Raw genomic sequence first — 20,731 nt, forward strand, 5'->3', positions numbered from 1 at the left:
TAAGAAGTAGGTCTCCAAATCCCAAAGGAGTTGGATTTCTTAACTTTTGAAAATGAGATTATACTTTTTCTTTGTAGAAAAATATTTTTATGTTTTTAACATTCCTTTCTTTGGTGGTACCTACTGTCTCCTTGATTTTTCTTGTGAATGTTTAGTCCCCCCCTTTTTCTTTTCTTTTTTCTTTTTTTTTTTTTTTTTTGGTTTTTCGAGACAAGGTTTCTCTGTGTAGCTTTGTGCCTTTCCTGGATCTCACTCTGTAGCTCAGGTTGGCCTCAAACTCACAAAGATCCATCTGCCTCTGCCTCCTGAGTGTTGGGATTAAAGGCGTATGCCACCACCGCACGGCTATTCCCCCCGCCCCCTTTTCAGTAAACTTTCAGAATTTATTTCTTTCAGAATCTAACAATCTCAACTACAGATTGTCCTCTGCCAACAGTTGCCACCAAGATCAGTGAAGGAAGACATTCGCGTAACTATGGCCAGACAAAGAACCTGTCTGACTGTGGACCAGTGGGCTGAAAAGTTTCACAGATGCTTCTTAAGAGAACCCAAAGAGATGCTGCGACTTGAGAAAGAATAGGAGCTTGAGGCAGAAACTGCTTTGGAAGCAACGTTTGTACCTTCAGTTCCTGAATCATTTCCCTTTCCTGTTCTGTTATAAAACACTGTAACAAAAGCAGCTTAAGGAAGGGGGGCTCACTGGTGGTTCAAGACTGCAGCTCATCATGGCAGGTAAAGCACAGGGACAGGAGCCTGAAAGAGCGGCCACATTGCACCCACAGTTAAGAAGCTGATGAATTCCAGTGCTCAAACCATTTCTACTCAGTACAAGACCTCAGTCCATGAATGGTGCCACCCAGAATTAAAAAGAAGGTGAGTGACGGAAGTTTAGTGATAACCTAGCACTCTGGGATACCTCTTGGCTTTAGCTAAACACACACTCCTTCCCCAACAAACTATTGAACAATGTGGAACCCCCTTTGTGCAATGAGCTACATAAACACATCTCTTCGAACAAAGGTACTGGTTACTCCAATATGTAGCTCCCTAACAACCCTTAGTAACTTCTCCCTTGTGACCACACATATTAAATAACCTGGAACTAGGAGCAGTGGGCTGGTTTAGTCTGGACTGGTTGTACGTATAGCTTCTAGTTATCTGTTTATATGTGATTGGGTATGTACAGAATTACAACCAGATGCATCATGGGAAAAGACATGCACAGTGAACAAGGCTGACATAACCTAAGCTTATCAATTAAAACAGAAAATCACCCATAGTTTGCCCCCTACTAACCAATTCCTCTTCCTCTCGCACACACGGAAGGAAGTCTTGGTGAGCATCCTGATGCTCTTGAGCTGAGTGCTTGCTTAGGGCTCTCTGTACCTCGCAGCATCTTTACACTATGCCTTTGACTGCTTCTAAACAATATTCTTTGACACTTTTGTTTTTGTTGTGCTTCTCCAAGTCTGTGAACAAGAATCAAGAACCTGGGAACACCAGGTCCAGACAGAGACCACAGGTAAGAACTATGCGACAATTGCCAATGCTGAAACTTCCTTCTAATACAGTCATTCTTAATCTATGGGTCGTGACCCTTAAGGGGGGGAGCACGTATCAGAGATCCTGCATACAGCTATTTACATTACAATTCATAACAGTAGTAAAAACATACATTTATGAAGTTACAACAAAGTAATTTTATAGTGTGTGTGTGGGATCACCACAGCATTAGGAACAATGTTAAAGAGTCGCAGCATTAGGAAGGCTGAGAACCATTGCTCTAAGGGGAACATCAGAAAAAACAGAAACAGAAGGATTATTTGAAGTAACAATGGCCAAAAATGCTCCCAAATTACAGATAGATGTAAATGGTATCAGTTACTTTTCTCATAGGTATGATGATAAAATGCCCAACAAAAGCAGATCCAGGAAGGAAGGTTGGTTTTGCTCATTGGCTGAGGGTATGGTCCGTCAACGGCAGGGAAGGTTGGTTAGCTGGTGCCTACGCCAGTTGGTCACTTTACATCTGCAGTTGGGAAGCAGACAGCGGTGAAGACTGAAGTTTAGTTCATTTCCATTTTTCTTAAGTCATTTTCACTTGTTCATTCTCGGGGCACCGTGTAACCTCTCTAGCTCTGCTCTGCAGTATTAACTCTTCTTACATCATGTCTTTGATACAATGTTAAGATTTGGCTCTTATTGATAGAATGCTCCACATAAGCTTGGTTTAAACAAAACAGAAGTTTCATTTCTCATAAATGTAGGCAACTCAGACCTAATTCCATGACTCCATAATCACCAAGAACCCAGATTTCAAGTTTTGTACTGTCAAATTCAGTGTATGCTATCTGTATCTGGCACATTTTAATCATGTATGTGGCTTCAGTGAGAGAAATCACATTCCCAACAGAAGGAAAGGGAAAATCCCAGTTCTCCTGAGAGGCTGAGGCGATGGCTCAGCAGCTGCCATTGCATACCTCTCTTGCAGAAGACCCAGGTCTGGTTTGTAACACGGATGTCAGCTGGCTTCTGCTAACTCCAGCTTCTGGGGATCCAACACTCTTTCCTGATCTCTGTGTGAACACCATTCAGCTGCACACACTCACACATAATCATAGACATGCAATTAAAATTAATTAAATCTTAACATGTTTTCCTGATGTTATGGTACCTCCCTGTGAGTGTTCACTACTGAGGTCCCCCAGGCCCTCGCAGCAGTTTAGGTAATCACCACACCCCTCGTTTCCAACCACAGCTAGTGATAAGACCATACAGGGCTGAAGAGATAGTGTTTAGGAGTATGTATTCCTCTTGCAGGGAGCTCAAGTTCAGTTTCCAGCACTCACACTTAGAAGCTCACAACTACTTGTAACTCCAATTCCAGGGCTTCCACAGACACCCACACTCACATGCAAGTGCCCACATACAAACACATAATTAAAAATCAAATAAATCTTTACAAAATTAAAAGCCCCTACTCTTGAAGATACCTTATACTTTGTTTGCAAGATAGAGAGGAATCAAAGTGAGACTGAAATGGAAGTTCTTCCCTTCTGGCTGACTTTCTTAGTCCCAGAAGGTGCTACACAGGACCCTGGGGAAGGAAGGTCGTCAACAGTCTCACATAACTGTGAACCCTGCATACTGTGCCAGTATGCCATGCTAGTTGGTGCCATGGTGGCATGACTATTATAAGGGTGTGATGATTAGTGTTAATTGTTGACGTGACAGAAAGTGGAATTATCTGGAAAATAAGTCTCTGTGCATGCCTGTGGGGGGTTATCTTGGTGGAGGATGACCCATTTTAATTATGAGTGGGACCATTCCTTGGGCAGGGCATCCTGGACTGTGTAAGACAGAGAAAGGGAACTGAGCACTAAGAAGTATACATTTATTTCTCTCTGTTTCCTGATTGTGGATGCAATATGCCTTTACTCAGAGTCATCTTCCCAGCCCATACTACAAAGGAAATGCAGCATCTTATGCACACTAATCAGTAACAAACCATCACTGCTTTAACAAACAGTAACAAGAAAGGACTGCGAAATTCCAGGCATGAGAAAATTTGGCTAGCAAAATTGAGAACTTGAGTCCTTGTCGAATAAAGAAAAGAACTTTACTACTTATATTAAATCAAACACTTCAAGCTGGCTCAAGACGTGAAAAGCAGTAATACTTCCAGAAGGGCACAGTGGTGTAGCTTCAGGTAGCAAGAAGTTTCTTGGACACTAGATAATATGAACCATATAATAGAAAATTAGTTAACATGGCTTCACAGGAAAATTACCTTCCAGACATAACTCTTGAACTAAGGCAAGGTAATCATGGCCCACAATTCTCAGTACATTCCAACTCAGAGATTCCATTGTAGGGATGGAGGCTGGGCCAAAGGATGGCATCCCCACCTCCAGAATCACTTTTCCAGGACTTTGTTTTAGCAGAGGGCAGTCTGGGGCAGGGTGAGAAATGCTGAAGTCCTGCTCTTTCTTGAAGCAAGGCCACCCACTGGAGCTGGGGTAGAGGGAACCCTGTGGGATTCGCTGCAGTATCTGTGCAGGGCAGTTTCCACTGTGCTGAGATGGGGTGAGAACGGAAGTCCAGGTCTTGATGGACAGCTTTTCTCCTGTGGATGTTTACTCATTTGCTGTTTGTCCTTATGGCCACTTCCAGAGCCTTTACATTATTATTATCATTATGAGATTTTAACTGGGGCTTTGTGTCAAAGGAACATGTTGGAATGTGGTTCCAGGGGTATGGTTTTGGAAATGTTGGATTTCGTTTTTATTCTAGTGAATATTTGTGATTTGGATTTGGTTTTGGGGGCTCTTTTTAACAATTATTTGTTTCCCCAGCTCCCTCTCTGGAATTGAACCCTGCTTCCCTGTCACCCGTGGTCACCATGGTAGGCACGGCATCTACCACCGAAAGTTGATAGGGTGGATGTTCAAATGGATCTGGGTCATTGCTGCCACAGGGGTGGGGGGTGGAGGGTGGGCGTGCGACCAGCCCGTAGAGTCACCATATTTCATCTATTAGTACCATATGGTTGAAGTAGAGTTGGTGATTGGAAGCCTAGCCTTTGCTGTGTATTTTTATTTAAAATTAGAATTACTTCTTTGTGCCTTCAGAACTCACTATTTGTCAAATAGGAATCCTAGCACCAGTATGAATAAGGAGGTAGAGAGCGTATAAGAGGATACTTATGGAGTCCAGTGATAGCGAAAGTGGCAGGGAGTTTGGCTGATGGTAATTGCATGATAAATGGCCAAGTGGCTGACTCTCTGCTCTTCATTATAAGCCAGTTCCTCCACTTTCCCACACAGGATATTTCGGTATCTAAATTCCAACTCGTGGTAGACACTCTGGAGTGCTTCCCATCATTCTCACATTCATGCTTTCGTGTGACTCTTTTTCCCTGAGCATGGGAGGGATGAGTGATGGTTTTAACCATTAGGATTTTCTATAGATGACAGAATATATGTGATTAACTGCATAGTATTGGGCTGGTGAGGTGGCTCAGTGGGTAAGGGCATTTGCTGCCAAGCCTCATGACCCGAGTTCAGTCCCTGAGACTCCCATATGTTGTCCTATGATCTCTACACATGAACCATCACACACACATGCCCATCATGTATGCACACAATAAGTGAATTAATAAATGTAATAAAAAGAAACAAATATACATTGTTATGTTAGAAAAGACTATAACATTGATCTTGCAAGAAGACATTCTTCTTTGTGGACTCCGAGGAAGAAAGGCCATTTGGGGAAGACTCAAATGGCAAGAAACCGACAGCAGCCTTTGACCAGTAGCTGGCAAGACATCGAGGCCATCTGTCTAGCAGCCTGCAAAGTGATGAGTATTGCCAACAACCACATGACCTTGGAAGTGGATTCTTCCACGTTAAGCTTTGGTGCACCTTTGTTACAGCCTTCTAATGCCACAGCAAACAGTTCAGCTAAATGTGCTCAGGCAGTGACTTTGACATAATAGATGTGTTGTTTTGATTTGTTAAATTCTGGTTTTGATATGCAGCAATAAGTAACCAATGCATATTTTTGTTACTGAAAGTAATCATTGTTTGTTAGAATATTTATGTTTTGTTTTATTCATTTTTGCATGTATTTATTTGCAAGTGTTTGGTGTGTGTGTGTGTGTGTGTGTGTGTGTGTGTGTGTGTGTGTGTGTGCTATAGTGGGCAGGTGGGAGTCAGAGGACAACTTATAGGCCTTGTTTTTCTCTTTCTACTGTGCACGGTACAGGGGCCAAACTGAAGTTGTCCAGTTTGACAGAAGGCCAGCACCCTTACCTGGCACTGGCACGTGTTGTTTAAAGAAGCATCTTACTGCGTGTTCCACACAGTCCTTGAATGCCCAGTCTCTCTGCTTTAGCCAATGGGATGTTTGGATTGTAGATGGACAGCAACACACCCAGCTTCATTACAATGTTTTGGTCAGAGGATTCTCAGAGTGCTTAGGTGCTGTGGATCCTTGAAGAGTTTGCTATTTTATTAATGGTGACGGTGGTGGTTTGAATGAGATTGGTCCCCAGGGGCTCATACATTTGAATGGTTGGTCCCTAGTTGATGGACTTTTTAGGAAGGCTTAGGTATGGCCTTTTTGGAGGAGGTGTGTCACTGGGGATAGGCTTTGAGGTTTCAAGATCCGTGCTGGGCACAGTCTCTCTCTCTTCCTCCGTTTTGTCAACAAGATGCAGACTCTCAGCTGCTGCTCTGGCGCCAACGTTGTCCCTCCATTTCGATCTAGAAAACTGTAAGCAAGACCCCAGTTACATGCTTTCTTGTAAAATAGGTTGCCTTGTCATGACATCTCTTCACAGCGATAGAACAATAAGACAGTGCCTTTGAGTGTTTCTACAAGTCAAGCACATATCTTCCCTGATTGTGTAGAACAATGCTCCAGATACTATTTTAGCTTTCTTCTCAAATTCAAGAACTTTCATGTGTCATGTTAAGGATCGTCAACAGACATTCCAGATACAGATTCTGTTTAAATAGTGGTAATAATCTAATAAAAAATTATTTTACTAACCAGTTTGAATAGATTCGGTTGTATTAACTATATTCACTGTTGTAAATGACTCTCTAAAACTCTTTTAACTTAACCAATCTGGAAATTTCCACTCATTAAACACAATCTCCCTTTCTCCTTCCCCTGTTCCTAGGAACCACTACTCTTTTATATGAATCTGACTATATTAGAAAACATATATTCACAGAAGTAGAATCACACAGCATTTATTTTTTAAGTTTTTAAAATTATTTTCTATGTATGGATGTTTTGTCTGCATGTATGTATGTATACCATATGCATGCAGTGCCCACAGGGGCAAGGAGTGGGCATCATATACCCTGGGACTGGAGTTACAGAGGGTTTTGATCTGCAATATGGGTGTTAGGGGTCAAAGCCTGGTCCTCTGTGAGAGCATCGAGTGCTCTTAACCACTGAGCATCTCTCCAGCTTCTCAGTGTTTTTAAGTCCCTGGTTTATTGAATTTTTGCCTTTAGCATTCTGTCCTTGCATTTATCTGTAATGTTATATGTGGCAGGATTTACTTCCTTTTTAAAGGCTATTTTCTAGTATACAATTGTTCAAGTATAAAGAAAGGAAAGATGATGACAGACTAGCTGAACATCCTTTTGATATCATTATGCTATGAGTGAGCACATACTAACAGAGAAAAACAAATTTTTCCTATTCTTTAGTTGGTATTCCTACAAGAATGTTTATAGAGATCATAAATACATGATATCTGAAATAGACATAATTAAAAACCTAATTCATACTATTTCTATGGAGAAACTGCTAAACCAATAATAAAATGAAAAACTCCGCATTGTATAAAATACAGTGGCACAGAACACAGCAGACACCGCCTCTGTAACAGGATCTGAAGAGTCACAAAGTGTGAGGCCTCAATGCTATCCTGACCCATCGTCGACCCACACAAATGCAAAGCCGAATGGGAGAAACAACTGCTTCGAGATACTACTTATCACATTCTTAAAGACACTGAAAGTCAAAATTATCTGACAAATCAATCACATAATTTAACATTCCCAATTACAAACCATTCAGAAGTTATCACTGTAATTCAATGATGAAGCACAGAAGAGAATTCAGAGAAGTTTTCTCTCATCTCATTTTCTCTTTCAAATGACAGACACAGAACTTTTTTTTTTCTGAAGAAATGAAGTCACTTCTCAGGATTGCTATACAAATATGTAGCTACAGTAAAAGAGGTTTAAAATGTCATCTTAATAGAGACAACTGATATGTGAGCTGCTATAACATTTTTATTCTGGTCAATTTATTTTCATTTTGGCTCTTCAGTTATTGTCTACTGTATCATAGTTATGTAGACTAATGCAGGATCCTATCAGACAGCTGGATATCAGATAGCTGGAGGAACAATCAACCGCTTTATACTGAGTTTTCTTTTTACTATTTACAAGTAAGATTAAATGGAATGTTCATTTTGTGTAAAACTCTCTAATTTTTAAATGACTTCAATAGAATTTTAAAAAATTAGTTAAAGAATTAGTTAAGGCATATTTGAAAATACTTGCTTCACATTATCCAGGCCAACTAAAGGACTTTCTTTACAAAATTATTTATTTTTGAATAAAATAATTATATCATTTTCCCCCTTTCCTCCATCTAAACCCTACTACATGCTCTGTTTCAAATTCATGGTCTATTTTTTTTTTTTAAATTTAAAGTGTGTTATTTAGCAGGGATCTGGGTACATGGCTGTTCATTTTACTGCAAGTGAAATGTAAGACTCTCTACAGTGACCTCCTTTGTACACTAAACTCAGCCTTTGAAAAATATGTGAGTACTTTCCTTAGGAAATTATGTGGCTACAAGTATTTCATAAAGATCACAGGATGTGGGAGCACACAGAGTTTACTAAGTTTGTGAGAACGTCAGAAGACATGATGTTGGATGTCAGATGGTCCATGGTTCACCATGAGGCTTCTCCCATATGTCCTCACGGTTCTTTGTGCACAGTGTATCTCCTTCCAATGGTAGTTACTTAATCAGCTGCTTTTGTTAACTGCCCACACATTGAATAATCCTAGCATATTCAGGTTTATAAAGGGAAACTTCATATTATATTTAATGCTTTTAGGGTCTCTATAATATAATGTCAGGCACTGATAGGAAGGACATACTAAATATATATAATTGTACTTGACAGGCAGGGTAGAACACCTCTCTCTCTCTCTCTCTCTCTCTCTCTCTCTCTCTCTCTCTCTCTCTCTCTCTCTCTCTGAGTGTGTGTGTGTGTGTGTGTGTGTGTGTGTGTGTCTTTCTCCGTGTGTGCAAGTGCAATGGAAATAAGAAAAATAGCAGGCATTTGTTATAGAATATTATTTTAAGATATGTTATACTTGTTTATGCTGTGGAACATTTGTTTAATAATGCAAAGATGTGCTGCGTTCTTTTATGTTGCATTTGTTTAACTCTGTGAAGTTGTGTTACTGTGCCTGCTTAAAACACCTGATGGTCTAATAAAGAACTGAACAGCCAATAGTAAGGCAGGAGAAAGGATAGGCAGGGCTGGCAGACAGAAAGAATAAAAGGAGAAAAAGAGGACTCGAAAAGCAAGAGAGATCAAGTAGCCAGAAAAGAAGGGGCCAGCCACACAGCCTCACAGCCAGCCACGGAGTAAGTGAGTGTAAGATGACAGGAGTAAGAAATGGGAAAGCCTAGAGACAAAAGGCAGACTGGATAATAAGTTAAGAAAAGCTGGCTAGAAATAAGCCATGCTAAGGCCGGGCATTCATAATTAAGAAAAGGCTTCCATGTATTTATTTGGGAGCTGGGTGGTGACCTCCCCCGCAAAAGAGAATAAAACAACAACAGCAACAACAGGCATTGTAGATAATAAAGGGCAGAGAAGGATAAGGGTTGCAAGCCTCAGGAAGGTGTCAGGGAACTCAGCTACTGTCATAAAAGCTACTACTTGGAAAAGTCAAGGACTTCTCCAAAGGTCAAGCCATGGCTTAAGAAGTCTTGGTGATATTTTAGCTTTTGTATATATATTAGCTTGTTCCTACAGTGATTTTCTTGTAATGCTGTGCATGCTTCCAAGAACTCCTAACCGTGTATTTATCTAAAATGCCTATCAAGTGTCCAAGGCCAAATGAACAACTCCTGTCTCCAGGTCAGGGGGATAGCTTTATTTCTTGTGCAATTTAGGGTGAGACCCTCCTTTCTTGTCTTACCTAACCACTTCTAGGAATGTAGACTGAGCACATAGGTCCCCTTTTTGATATACTAACTGGTCATTAGCACTCAGTTGACCTCCTCTTTTACCACTCTCATTTTGGGTTGTAAAAGAAAGCCTGATAGTCACTGCCTGAGGAAAATTCTTACCTACCTTTATGACCCAGTAAGAATTCAAGCCTGGTGACCTTGCTCTGACAGAGGATCGCTATGGTTTGGGTTTATAACTGAACACCTCAGAGACTGAGGGGACTGAGGTATAAGAAGAACTTGAGAAACAGACAGAATGGTGAGAGAAGAGAGAGGAAGACAGAGATTCCGTAGAGGGTAAGCAGGTCTAGGGTAGAGTTTTCTGAGTGCCAGGAGTAGAGTGTAGTGGAAATGGAGAATAAGGAAATGGAGGACGAAGATGAGGCTGGTAGCATAGGAGTTTAGTCGTTAGCAGGACTATGAGCTAGGGAGCTGGACGGAATTGAAGCTATACAGACAGAATTTCATCCCAGAGAAATAAAGTGGATGGATAGAGAGCTTTGTGTATCTAGATTTATTCTTGTCTTGAATGCCTGATGGAGCTGTAGCTGTATAGATAGAATTTTATCTTAAAGGAATAAAGTTACAGACATAAGAACATAGTATACACAGATTTTTTTTTTCCCTCAGATATCCCACGCCGGACGTAGTGCAATCCCTGGACCCTGGGTATTCAATAGATAACTTTTGAACATAATTTTGAAATAAAGATGGTTTTTGGTTGGGAAAAACTACCATTTTTTTTTTTGGCTTGAGTCAAAAGGATGTCATGAGTTTTCCGAATCGGAGCTACTTGGTACAGGAGGTGAAAGCAGAAGAGTGGAATGGTGTTTAGGAGGAGGGCAACACCGATCACAAGCCGTCATAGGACGGAAGTTAATAGTGCTGGAGACTGCTTTCTTGTGGTTATGATTAAGATAAAGCGGATGAGGAAGAGGTTATAGGGGAAGGGTCCAATCAGTAATACTAAAGACAATTAAGATCTGTTCTTGGGCTACAGCTACCAAATCAAATTGTAGTTTTCAGATGACTTCTGGAGTTGGGGGGCTCCAATCAACTTAACATCTAAATATTGTATAAGAAGTCCCTAAGGAAAATATTTCCAAACATTTTTCCTATTGTCATAGATACCTCAATACTGAAGGGAAGAAAAAAAAAACATAATTCAAAGGGAACACGAGATGGCAGTAGTTTTATCAGATAAGGAGAAAGATTGGGAAAGAATTTGAAATTATCTTTAATATAAAAATTACGGAGCCTCTTATTCTTTACGTTCTGTGTTCCTGTTCAGTACAGAGCCTCTGTGGTGACGGCTGTACTCAGTGGCACGCGTGAGGTTCCTCTGACGACGGTGAAAGCCTCTATTGCAGGAGACTTTCCTAAAATAAAGCTGTTGACGTTTTCTGCAGATTACAGTTCGTCTGTGCTGTATAAAGAAGAAGAGTCCTATGTGCTACAGATTTGTTTTAAATGTTCCAGCATCATTTTTTCTTCCTCTTCCAGAGTTTCATCTTTCCTCATTTCCCACCTAAAAGAAAAAAAAATAAAATCAGTATTTTAATAACTTTCAACCACTAATTGTTTATTCAAGGTCTGGATATATAGTCACTGGTTTACTGAGGCATCAGTTTTCCTTGCTTATTTCTGCTGACTGCCTCTTGGGCAACAATTCATTGGCACTACTTCAGGGAGAATGGGAGAGGAAAATAACAAGTGAGTATTAAATTTTAAAGTATTGTGTCAAATGAGGTTTCTGTATTTTCCAGATTTAAAATTGCATGTAATACATTTCCTTCAGTGTAGAATGTATAAATGGCTACAGGTCACAGACATCAACTGAACGGACACCCTTGATGGGACAGCAACCTATCCCTAGACTGGGAATAATCAAGTTAATCCTCAAGAAAACAAAGATTATCTAGTTTCCATAAAACATCAGCTTGAATCCTTTCTGATCCTGGACAATTAGGCACTATAGAGCAACGTAAAAGAACCAAGACCTACATAAATATATGACCTTACAATATAAGCATAATAACCTGGCAAATGGATGGATCTAGAAAAAACCATCCTGAGTGAGGTAACCCAGACTCAGAAAGACAAACATGGTATGTACTCACTCATAAGTGGATACTAGATGTAAAACAAAGGACGACTAGACTGCTACTCACAACTCCAGGGAGGCTACTTAGTAAAGAGGACCCTAAGAAAGACACAGGGATTGCCCAACGACAGAGAAATGGATGAGATCTACATGAGCAAACTGGACGTGAGGTGGGATAATGAAGGGCAAGGGTCGGGGGAAAGAGAGCTTAGGGGAGCGGGAGATCCCAGCTGGATCAAGAACAGAGAGGGAGAACAAGGAAAGAGAGAACATGATAAATGAAGACCCCATGGGAATAGGAAGAAGCAGAGTGCTAGAGAGGTCCACAGAAATCCATAAAGATACCTCCACAATAGACTGCTGGCAATGGTTGAGAGAAAGTCCAAACTGACCTACTCTGTTGATCAGATGGCCAAACACCCTAACTGTCATGGTAGAACTCTCATCCAGACTGATGGAAGCGGATGCAGAGATCCATGGCCAGGCCCCAGGTGGAGCTCCAGGAGTCCAATCGGTGAGAGAGAGGAGGGATTGTATGAGCGAGAGATGTTGAGACCAAGGTTGGAAAAAGCACAGGGACAAATAGCCAAACCAGCAGAAACACATGAACTGTGAACCAATACCTGAGGAGCCCCCATGGAACTGGACCAGGCCCTCTGGATAAGTGAGACAGTCGATTACCTTGAACTGTTTGGGAGGCCCCCAGGTAGTGGGACCGGGACCTGTCCTTAGTGCTTTAGTTGGCTTTTTGGAGCCTTTGCTCAGCCTGGGTGAAGGGAGGAGGGGACTGGACCTACCTTGACTGAATCTACCAGGCTGAGCTGAATTCCTAGGGGAGTCCTTGCCCTGGAGGAGATGGGGAATGGGGGGTGGATTGGGGGGAGGGGAGGCGTCAGGAGGAGGGAGGACAGGGGAATCCGTGGCTGATATGTAAAATTAAATTAATTATAAAATTTAAAAAAAAAAGAGAAAAATAACTTAAGTGTGTTTATTGCTTATTTCCTTGAATACTAACATACAGCAGCTCCCAACTTGCCAAGTCACACTGCACCTAGAATTCCAGCAGGGAGGGAATCTTATCTGCTCCTTTCTCTTCTCCTTAGTTTTTCTCCCACTCGTTGAGCTTTCATCGTCCAGTATTTTAAAGAGGATGCCAAACCCAGTGCTGCTGCATCCTGAAAGACCTGCTGTCAAAGGCTCACTGCAGTCCCCGTGGCAATGGACAAGCATCCCCTCAGTGACTGCCATCCCTCTGCCTTTAGAGCTGGAGCCTCCCGTTGACAGCCGCGCCCAGAGCACGAGTGCAGGATGCAGCTTTCTGGTTCTGGCTTCCACATTCTCGGGCAGGGATGAGCAGTAACTTACGTGTCAGAAGCAGGGCAAGCTTAGAGAGAAAGGGGACTTCGGAGCCACTACCTCTGGTGGTAACTTACCTTCCTTCTTCACCCTTTACCTAGGCCTTTTTTCACCTTCTAGGTCCAAACTTGGGTGGATCTAAAAACTGCCGTATCTGGGGCCTCTTTAAGTTCTCCACCTGATCTCTCATGGTTGGAATTAGATTGCCATCTATACAAATTTTAAAATGACTTGAAGATGAAATAATTTGCGCTATTATGTAGGGTAAATGGGCCAGTGAAAGAAACACACTTTGGCCCTGAATCCAGAGCCAAAGAAATACACTGCCTCTGACCAACTCAGCATGAAAACCAATCAATCCCTGAGCAGGAAGCCCAACCATACATGAGCACAAAACCAACAAATCCCTGAGCATGAATTCCATCCAATCTCCGGGCTTGTCCAATCTCAGGGATGGAAATCAGATCAATTCCCACCCTGAAAACTTCATCCTGGAAAACTGCCCCTAAGAAACCCTATATAAGCCCTGTACCTGTTCAGTTTGGAGCAGCCTTTTCCACCCTAGCAGAGGTGGCCACTCTCCTGTATTTCTCCCTCCCAATAAATCTCTTGAATGAGGTTTAAGTGAGACCGTCTTTCACCAGAGTGGAGTTTGGCAGAGAAGTAACAACTTTTGCTGGAGCAGAGCTGAGCTGCTACATTTCTGCAGGGAAACTCCCTTCGCAGAGTGGAGCTATAACAGCTCCCCTGGGAGGAGCAGAACTGCTGCATTCCTGCGGGAAACCTGAACAGTACTGTAGCTATGTCCTGGCTTCCGATGGCCAGGATACCTTTCCCTTCAGAGCTGTAACACTTACATACTATGCTGCTGAAAAATCACACCATGTGAGAAAGCACTCCTAAAATAAATTATTTTGGGATTTATAATTTATCCCACAAGGCCACCTTGTGCTACTTTAATGGAAGTTTAGTTTTATATTGTTTACTTTGTTTATTAAATGCTTTGAGATGGCATCTTGCCCGTATCCCAAGCTGGCCTGGAACTTGCTATGCAGCCCAGGTTGGTTTAGAACTCTTCTTTTTAAAAACATATCTTTACTTATTTTTATTGTATGAATGTTCTGCTGCATATATGTCTGTTTGCCACATGTGTGTCTGGTCCCTGTGGGGGTCATAAGAGGGCGTCAGATGCCCCTAAAAGGAGTTACAGGTGACTGTGATGTTGGGAATGGAACCCAGGGACGCTGTAAGAGCAGCCAGTGCTCTTAAGAGCTGAGCCATCTCTCAGCCCCTTTGGTTTAGAACTCTTGACCCTCCTGCCTCACCCTCCTCAATGTTGGGATTATAGGTGTGCACCACCATACCTCACATGGAATTTTGATGTTAAAACATGTCTACTACCCATTTCATAAAGGTGTATTGGGATATTTTTATTATGTTTATTACATTGAACTACAAATGGACAAATAAATAATGGAAAAGCTATATAGTATTAGCTAAAGGTTGTTTTAAACACTTTACATATTCCTCTCTAGTTTCATCAAATGTTAGTATCTTAATTCTATGAATGAGAATGATCTGAGACACACAAAGTTAAAGTTACTTGCCCAAGCAATTTTGGATGTGAACTCTAGAAATTGGGCTGACATATGGTTTGTTAAGCACGTCCATGATATTAAGACAATTTTATAGATACCACCAATTAATGTTCAAAGTAGCTGGGGCATGGGTAGGTGAGATGGCTGAGTGGATAAAGGCACTTCCCACCAAGCAAAACAAGCTGAGTTTGATCTTAGGGCCTCCGTGATAGAAGGAGTGAACTGACTCCTGAATGTTATCTTCTGATCTCCACACATACCATGTGACACCACACAGACACACATACACAGACACCCCCACCACACACACATAGACACACAAAAATAGACACACAATGCCATAAAAAAATACCTGGGGCTAGAAGTTCAGCCAAATCATCAGCCACTTGCCTAGCACATAGAAGAACTAAGGTTTCATTCCAAGTACAAAAACAAAAACAAACCTTAAACATTTTATTTTCTGAAAAATATACCCTGTGGGGGCCCACAGAGGTTTGCTAGTGAGATCTGAGCTTGCTTTACCCAGCAAGGCTGCATAAGGGATGGCTTGACCACGTGCATGGTTACCAGGTGTTTGGAAGGGTCTGCACTTGGCTGTGCAGCATGCTTTGATCTAGCAAGGGGAAGTTCTTTTGCCCCACTCCTTGGCATTGTTATAAAAAGCCCCTTTGAAGAGATGGAAGGGGCCGGTGGATATTGATCCAGGACCTCCCGACATTATCCTGTGTTTCTGTCTCAATCTCTGCTATCTTTCTATCTACAAGTTTCTCCTCCCTCTCCTCAACAGAACCCTGGGTAAAAATGGGAGCTGGCTTCCCACAATATCCTGAGTTGTGTTAGGTATTAAATAGAAGAACTAAAGATCACACACTTTTATGTGCAATCCAAATATGTTTGCCTACCCCCCCTCTTTGCATGGAAAGGTGCTAATACTGCCTGAGTAAGTGAATTATTTTAAGAATGTCAACAGATTAAAATATGAAAGACACACATAAATATTTTGATCATTGTCTCTACTTGTGGGGATTAAAACCAGTCTCTCTTCTTCATTAAAAATCTGTATAATTAATGTAATTTAAATGAATTATAGAATCCATGATAAGGATTCTTAAGCTTCATGATAATTATGGCACTTCACAGTATAATTGAGCTGTTTGTAATTAATGATATTAGACAAAATTATTTACCTACCAAAGTTCTTTTACATCTACCTTGTGTTTATTAAGAAGAAATCATTTTATACAAGGATAAAAAAATAATGACAAATGGTAAAAAGGTAATAGATTATATTTTTCTAATTATTTTATTCTTGGTAAACAAAAGTGCTAGATACTTGAGATATTTGTCATAAGCATGCTGCATTTCATACTCATAACTTGCCAAGAGAAGTTTATCTCTAACTGCTAACACAATGAGAAATCAAATCATTTTGTCAAAAGAATTACCAGGAGAGAAACGAATCTACCAGTTTGTCAAATACCAATGTACAATACGTTCCAAATCTTTATCTGTAGTTTCTCCAATGTAGTAAATATCTGTGATAGAAGCATTTCCCAATAGAAATCAAAAGCTATCAGGACCAGTGTATCCTAACCCTCACCAAAAGGCTTTATAGTAAATCTGTGGTGACTCCGTTTTTGTTCATCCTGACTTGGTAGCCTGCCTCTTGTACTATTGCTGAATCCCCTACCTGCCTATTATTGTTTAATAAATTCAACATAGCCTCCACTTTGCTGTGCCTAATATACTGATGAGCAGTAGAATTCCGTAAGACCCCACTGATCTATATAAGTACTACTACCTTCTAGAAGAGGTCCTATCCATTTTCTCCTGGGGGTGGGTGGGATAGAGAAGCTTGGGCATCTTGACTATGGGTCCTTTTTCTGTCTAATACAGTTGAGTCTCTACATAAAACCTTTGCTGAGCTATTCCACAATGTCAGTAGTCAAAACCTGTGCATCAGGTGCATTCTGCCTGACTTGGGTGTTCTAAGCCTTCACAAATCCTCCTTCATTTATATAGTTACAGCAGGACCAGTAGTGTCTGCTTGCCACTACAAACATCCTAACATAAGCTCTTGCGTAGGGCTCTTGAAAGCATCAGACCCTGGGCTCAGTGTTTTATATTCCTTTTCACTTTAATGGGCAATAGCAGGTTTATGGTTCCTATGAACAGTTAAGGCATGATAAATAAAAGTTACACATCAGTGAAGAGCTGTTCTGGTGACTGGTTTTGTGGAATCTTGTATTGTGGGAGAACTTTGTGGAAGACTGTGTGTCAGAGCCAACAGGGAGAGCAGTGCTTGGCGACATGGTTAATCATGACATAGCATCAATGCAGGTTATCAAAGATGCAAGTCCTGTAGGGCCTTTAAGGTATGAAAGAGCAACCAGCACCAGACAGATGAAGAGGACCACAGTCTGGAGTATAAGAAGTTCTCTGAGACATAGTCTTCTGCCAGAAGAAAACCAGCTAAAATCTGTAAAATCAATTGTGTCTTAAATTCAAGCCTGAACCCTGAGAGATCACTCTGACTTAGAGTCGAAGTGGAGCCTATTGCTTGCTAGTTGAATCATCTCAGGAGAGTTTCTGAACCTCCCTGTCTCAGTGTTTTATCTGTAAAGTAGTACCAGAAGAGTTTGAGTGGAACACCGCCATATGCACTTTTATCTGTGTCCGCTGTGACTGATCCCACACAGCAGAGCTTAGTAGCTGTGATGGAGACCACCAAGATCCCACATCCCACAAGCCCTAAAATACTTACCATTTGGACTTTTCACAAAGCAGTTTTGCCAGCCTCCATTCTGGAGAGGCCGTTGTAACTGGGGAAGACTCTAGGAAATGTGCAAGGTTTTCCTGACATGTTAGTGGTTTTAGTGGGACGCAGGGAGCAGGATGGAAAATGGTTTTCATGCAAAGTGTTCATAGTACCCCTGATGAGAAACTTTTGTTCTAGAAGCTCCAATCATATTGAATAGTAATCAGAGTATTAAAATAGTAAGAATCCCTATCTAATTTCTCATTTTAATTGAAACTGCTTAAGTGTCTGACTCCTCAGAATGCTGTTTGCTGAAGAGAGTTTAGGAGGCAGGGTGCAGCCTGAATTTGAACCTTTAAGCTGTGTGAACTGGGGCTGATTTTCTGTCTATAAAATGGGAATTCACAGAAGTGCAGTGACAATGAAATGAGGAAATATACATAAAACAAAATAATGCCTTATTCCTAGCAAGCACCCAGTGAGGGGCAGGTTTTTGTTGTCGTCCAGTTTCTTCGTTATTTGATCGTGGTTGTAAGTAGGGGCAAATGTGACTGTGGTGGGTCTTACTGTCCTCACAGAACAAGAAATCCCAAAGGAAGTGACTGCAGCTGCTGGCTAAGTGGACCCAAGGCAGATCTGCTGTCACAGTGGTTTTCTTTTCTTTTACATCACGTCACGGTCCCTAGATGGTTGTGGTGACATCAGCCAGCCAGCCATGTTTAGAGGCAGGAAGAAGGAGGAAGAACACATCTGTTTCATCTAATTAGAATTATATGATTTATCCCAGATTCTTCCCAGAAGATATTGAAGCCATATTGTTTGGGATTCAATCCTGATTCTATCTCTTATTAAAAATGTGATATTAGACAAGTGTTTTAATCTTTGTGTGAATCAGATTTTCTCAATTTTAAAATAGGTGACAGTGCCAGTATTCATTCCAGTGTTACAAAGAGTAGGTGAGCTGTGAATGCCAAGGGCTCATAAAATGTTACAACTAGTTTATTAGACTCTACTTGAACTAAGTGGAGTACCAGAGTCTTCGCATCCATGTTTTTCCTGCTGTTTCGTGTCTTCACATCACTTTATCTGACAAATTCTCCTTCAAATACATAGGCAAGTGAGGTTCTATGTACGGCAATGGCCTCCCTTGGTGCTGTTATAAGCTCTCATCATCCTCTCATGCTTCTTCTTGTCTTCTGTGAAAGAAACAGTGCATGCTGATCCACTCTTTTCAGCCCATACTGGCTGAACTTGTTCTGGTTTTTGATTATGCCTTTGTTGTATTTTTAGGTACTGTTATGATATGGCATCTGATTATATTATTGGCATTTCTCCTGAAATGCCAGTAAAATACTTTGATATAAGTGTAACTTGAAATAAGCCTCCCAACTTAATGTGATTATTAAACATTTATGTGGCTCTTTGTATTTACAAAGTGCTTTACAGTTATTTATTAGTTGATTGTGCCATTAAAAACATTAACCATCTGGTCCAATTAATGACTTGAAATTGTCCTACCAGTTGGTGACTGAGCAGTGAATGGTGAATTTATATTGGATTTTACTTTGTACTTCTCCTCTGCACAGTATAGCAAGTAACCATTTCTTTATTTTGACGCTCTGTGAACATGAGTCTCTCTCAGGGCCACAGACATCTTCTCCCTCAAGAAACCCATCTGCTACCTACATTCAGCTCCTGTCTCCTCATCTGCAGTTCATTTGCACTATGAGATGCAATGAATTGTTCTTCATCCTCATCCCTGAGTTCTCTAATTCAGTTTCTTGATAATCATTTTTATTCCCACTTTGTCTATTAACATTGTTTATATAAAGACATTTGTGTGTGTTTAGAAATTGACTGTGACTTCATAGCCCTCAATAACCACACAGGGTCGGGACTCGAGAAAACACTTTGCATCTCCTCCCCCAGTTTTGTGCACATATCAGCAACCATCAGTACAGACACAACACACTGAAGACATTCTCACACCTATATATCACTGACCTCATCCCTAGCTCAGAAGTTCAAAACTTCAGAGCTGTTCATGTCTCAGTTTCATGATCCTGAGGAACTATACCATCCATGACCACCCTGACTAGAGGGTTGAAGGTCTCATGCTCTAGCCTGGTCACAGTTCTGTTTGGCTTCTGCTGCCTTTCTTCAAGGAGAGAACTGTCATCCTTACTGCCCCTGTCTTATGTTATCTATGCTTTTATGTCCTACTTTGCTCGCTAGCCATCTGAAATTCCTTTCCATTCACTTCAAACCAGCTCATTCTTCCTCAGACTATGTCCACAGTCTACCTTTCATGCATTCCTTCCCAACTGCCTAATCCTGAATCAAATTCAGAGAATATTTGGTTATGCCTTTTAATGATCACGAAGTAGAAATATTACTTGGCTACCCATAATTCAGAGAAATTGTCCATGGATTCAGTTTTCTAAAATATGAGCCAAATGATGTTATTTCTTCTCCAAAACAAGCAAGCAGGCAGGCAAACAAACACAAGCTGCTCCTGTCCTCTACCACAATGCCTCCCACCACCTAAAATGTTCAAATATGTTAGGCTGGCTCAGAGACCATGTTTTCCAACAACATAGTGCTCCATACACCACACTTTCCACACCTCAGACTCACAGAATAGCTGCTGGTAGGTATCTATCAGAACTGTAGATGTCATTACACTATATTTAGATGGATAGAAATAGCCTGTAAGTTCTAGTAACACAATGGGTAGCAGTTGATATCTCAAATAGATATCATTTATTAAATTATACAAATAATAAGATGTCAGCTTTTGAAATTCATCTTGGTTTCTACATTAGCACTTTTTAAAAATAAATCCTAAAATTTAATAATACCCAAAAACATCTTTCTGAAAATTCTTCTATCTATTAGACATATTCACATTCTTCTAAAAGTGAGGTCATGATATACAGAAAAAGTAGTTATGGCTGAACAGATGGTTCAATGGTGAAGAGTTATGAGTTATGGGAGCTCATAACCTAGCAACCACATGACTAGCTGTCTGTCCACAGTACCTGAAAGCCCAGTTACAGAGGACTAGACACCCTCTTCTGGCTCTGTATGTCCATAGGTATTGGTATCCTCACCTTTACACACACG

At 41.0% G+C, this 20,731-nt stretch overlaps 1 protein-coding gene across 1 annotated transcript in view; it reads right to left on the bottom strand.

Annotated features, from left to right (window-relative positions):
• Nucleotides 1-10,962: 10,962 nt before the first annotated feature.
• The window catches only part of Kiaa0825 (KIAA0825 ortholog), a 385,021-nt gene continuing 375,252 nt past the window's right edge, over nucleotides 10,963-20,731 (bottom strand). The window contains exon 19 of the mRNA XM_059276577.1: nucleotides 10,963-11,317. Coding sequence (XP_059132560.1) covers nucleotides 11,236-11,317 — 82 coding nt within the window. The 3' untranslated portion in view covers nucleotides 10,963-11,235. The remainder of the gene's footprint in view (nucleotides 11,318-20,731) is intronic.

Source organism: Peromyscus eremicus, chromosome 11 (assembly GCF_949786415.1).
Source record: "Peromyscus eremicus chromosome 11, PerEre_H2_v1, whole genome shotgun sequence".
In the NCBI taxonomy this organism is placed as follows: domain Eukaryota; kingdom Metazoa; phylum Chordata; class Mammalia; order Rodentia; family Cricetidae; genus Peromyscus; species Peromyscus eremicus.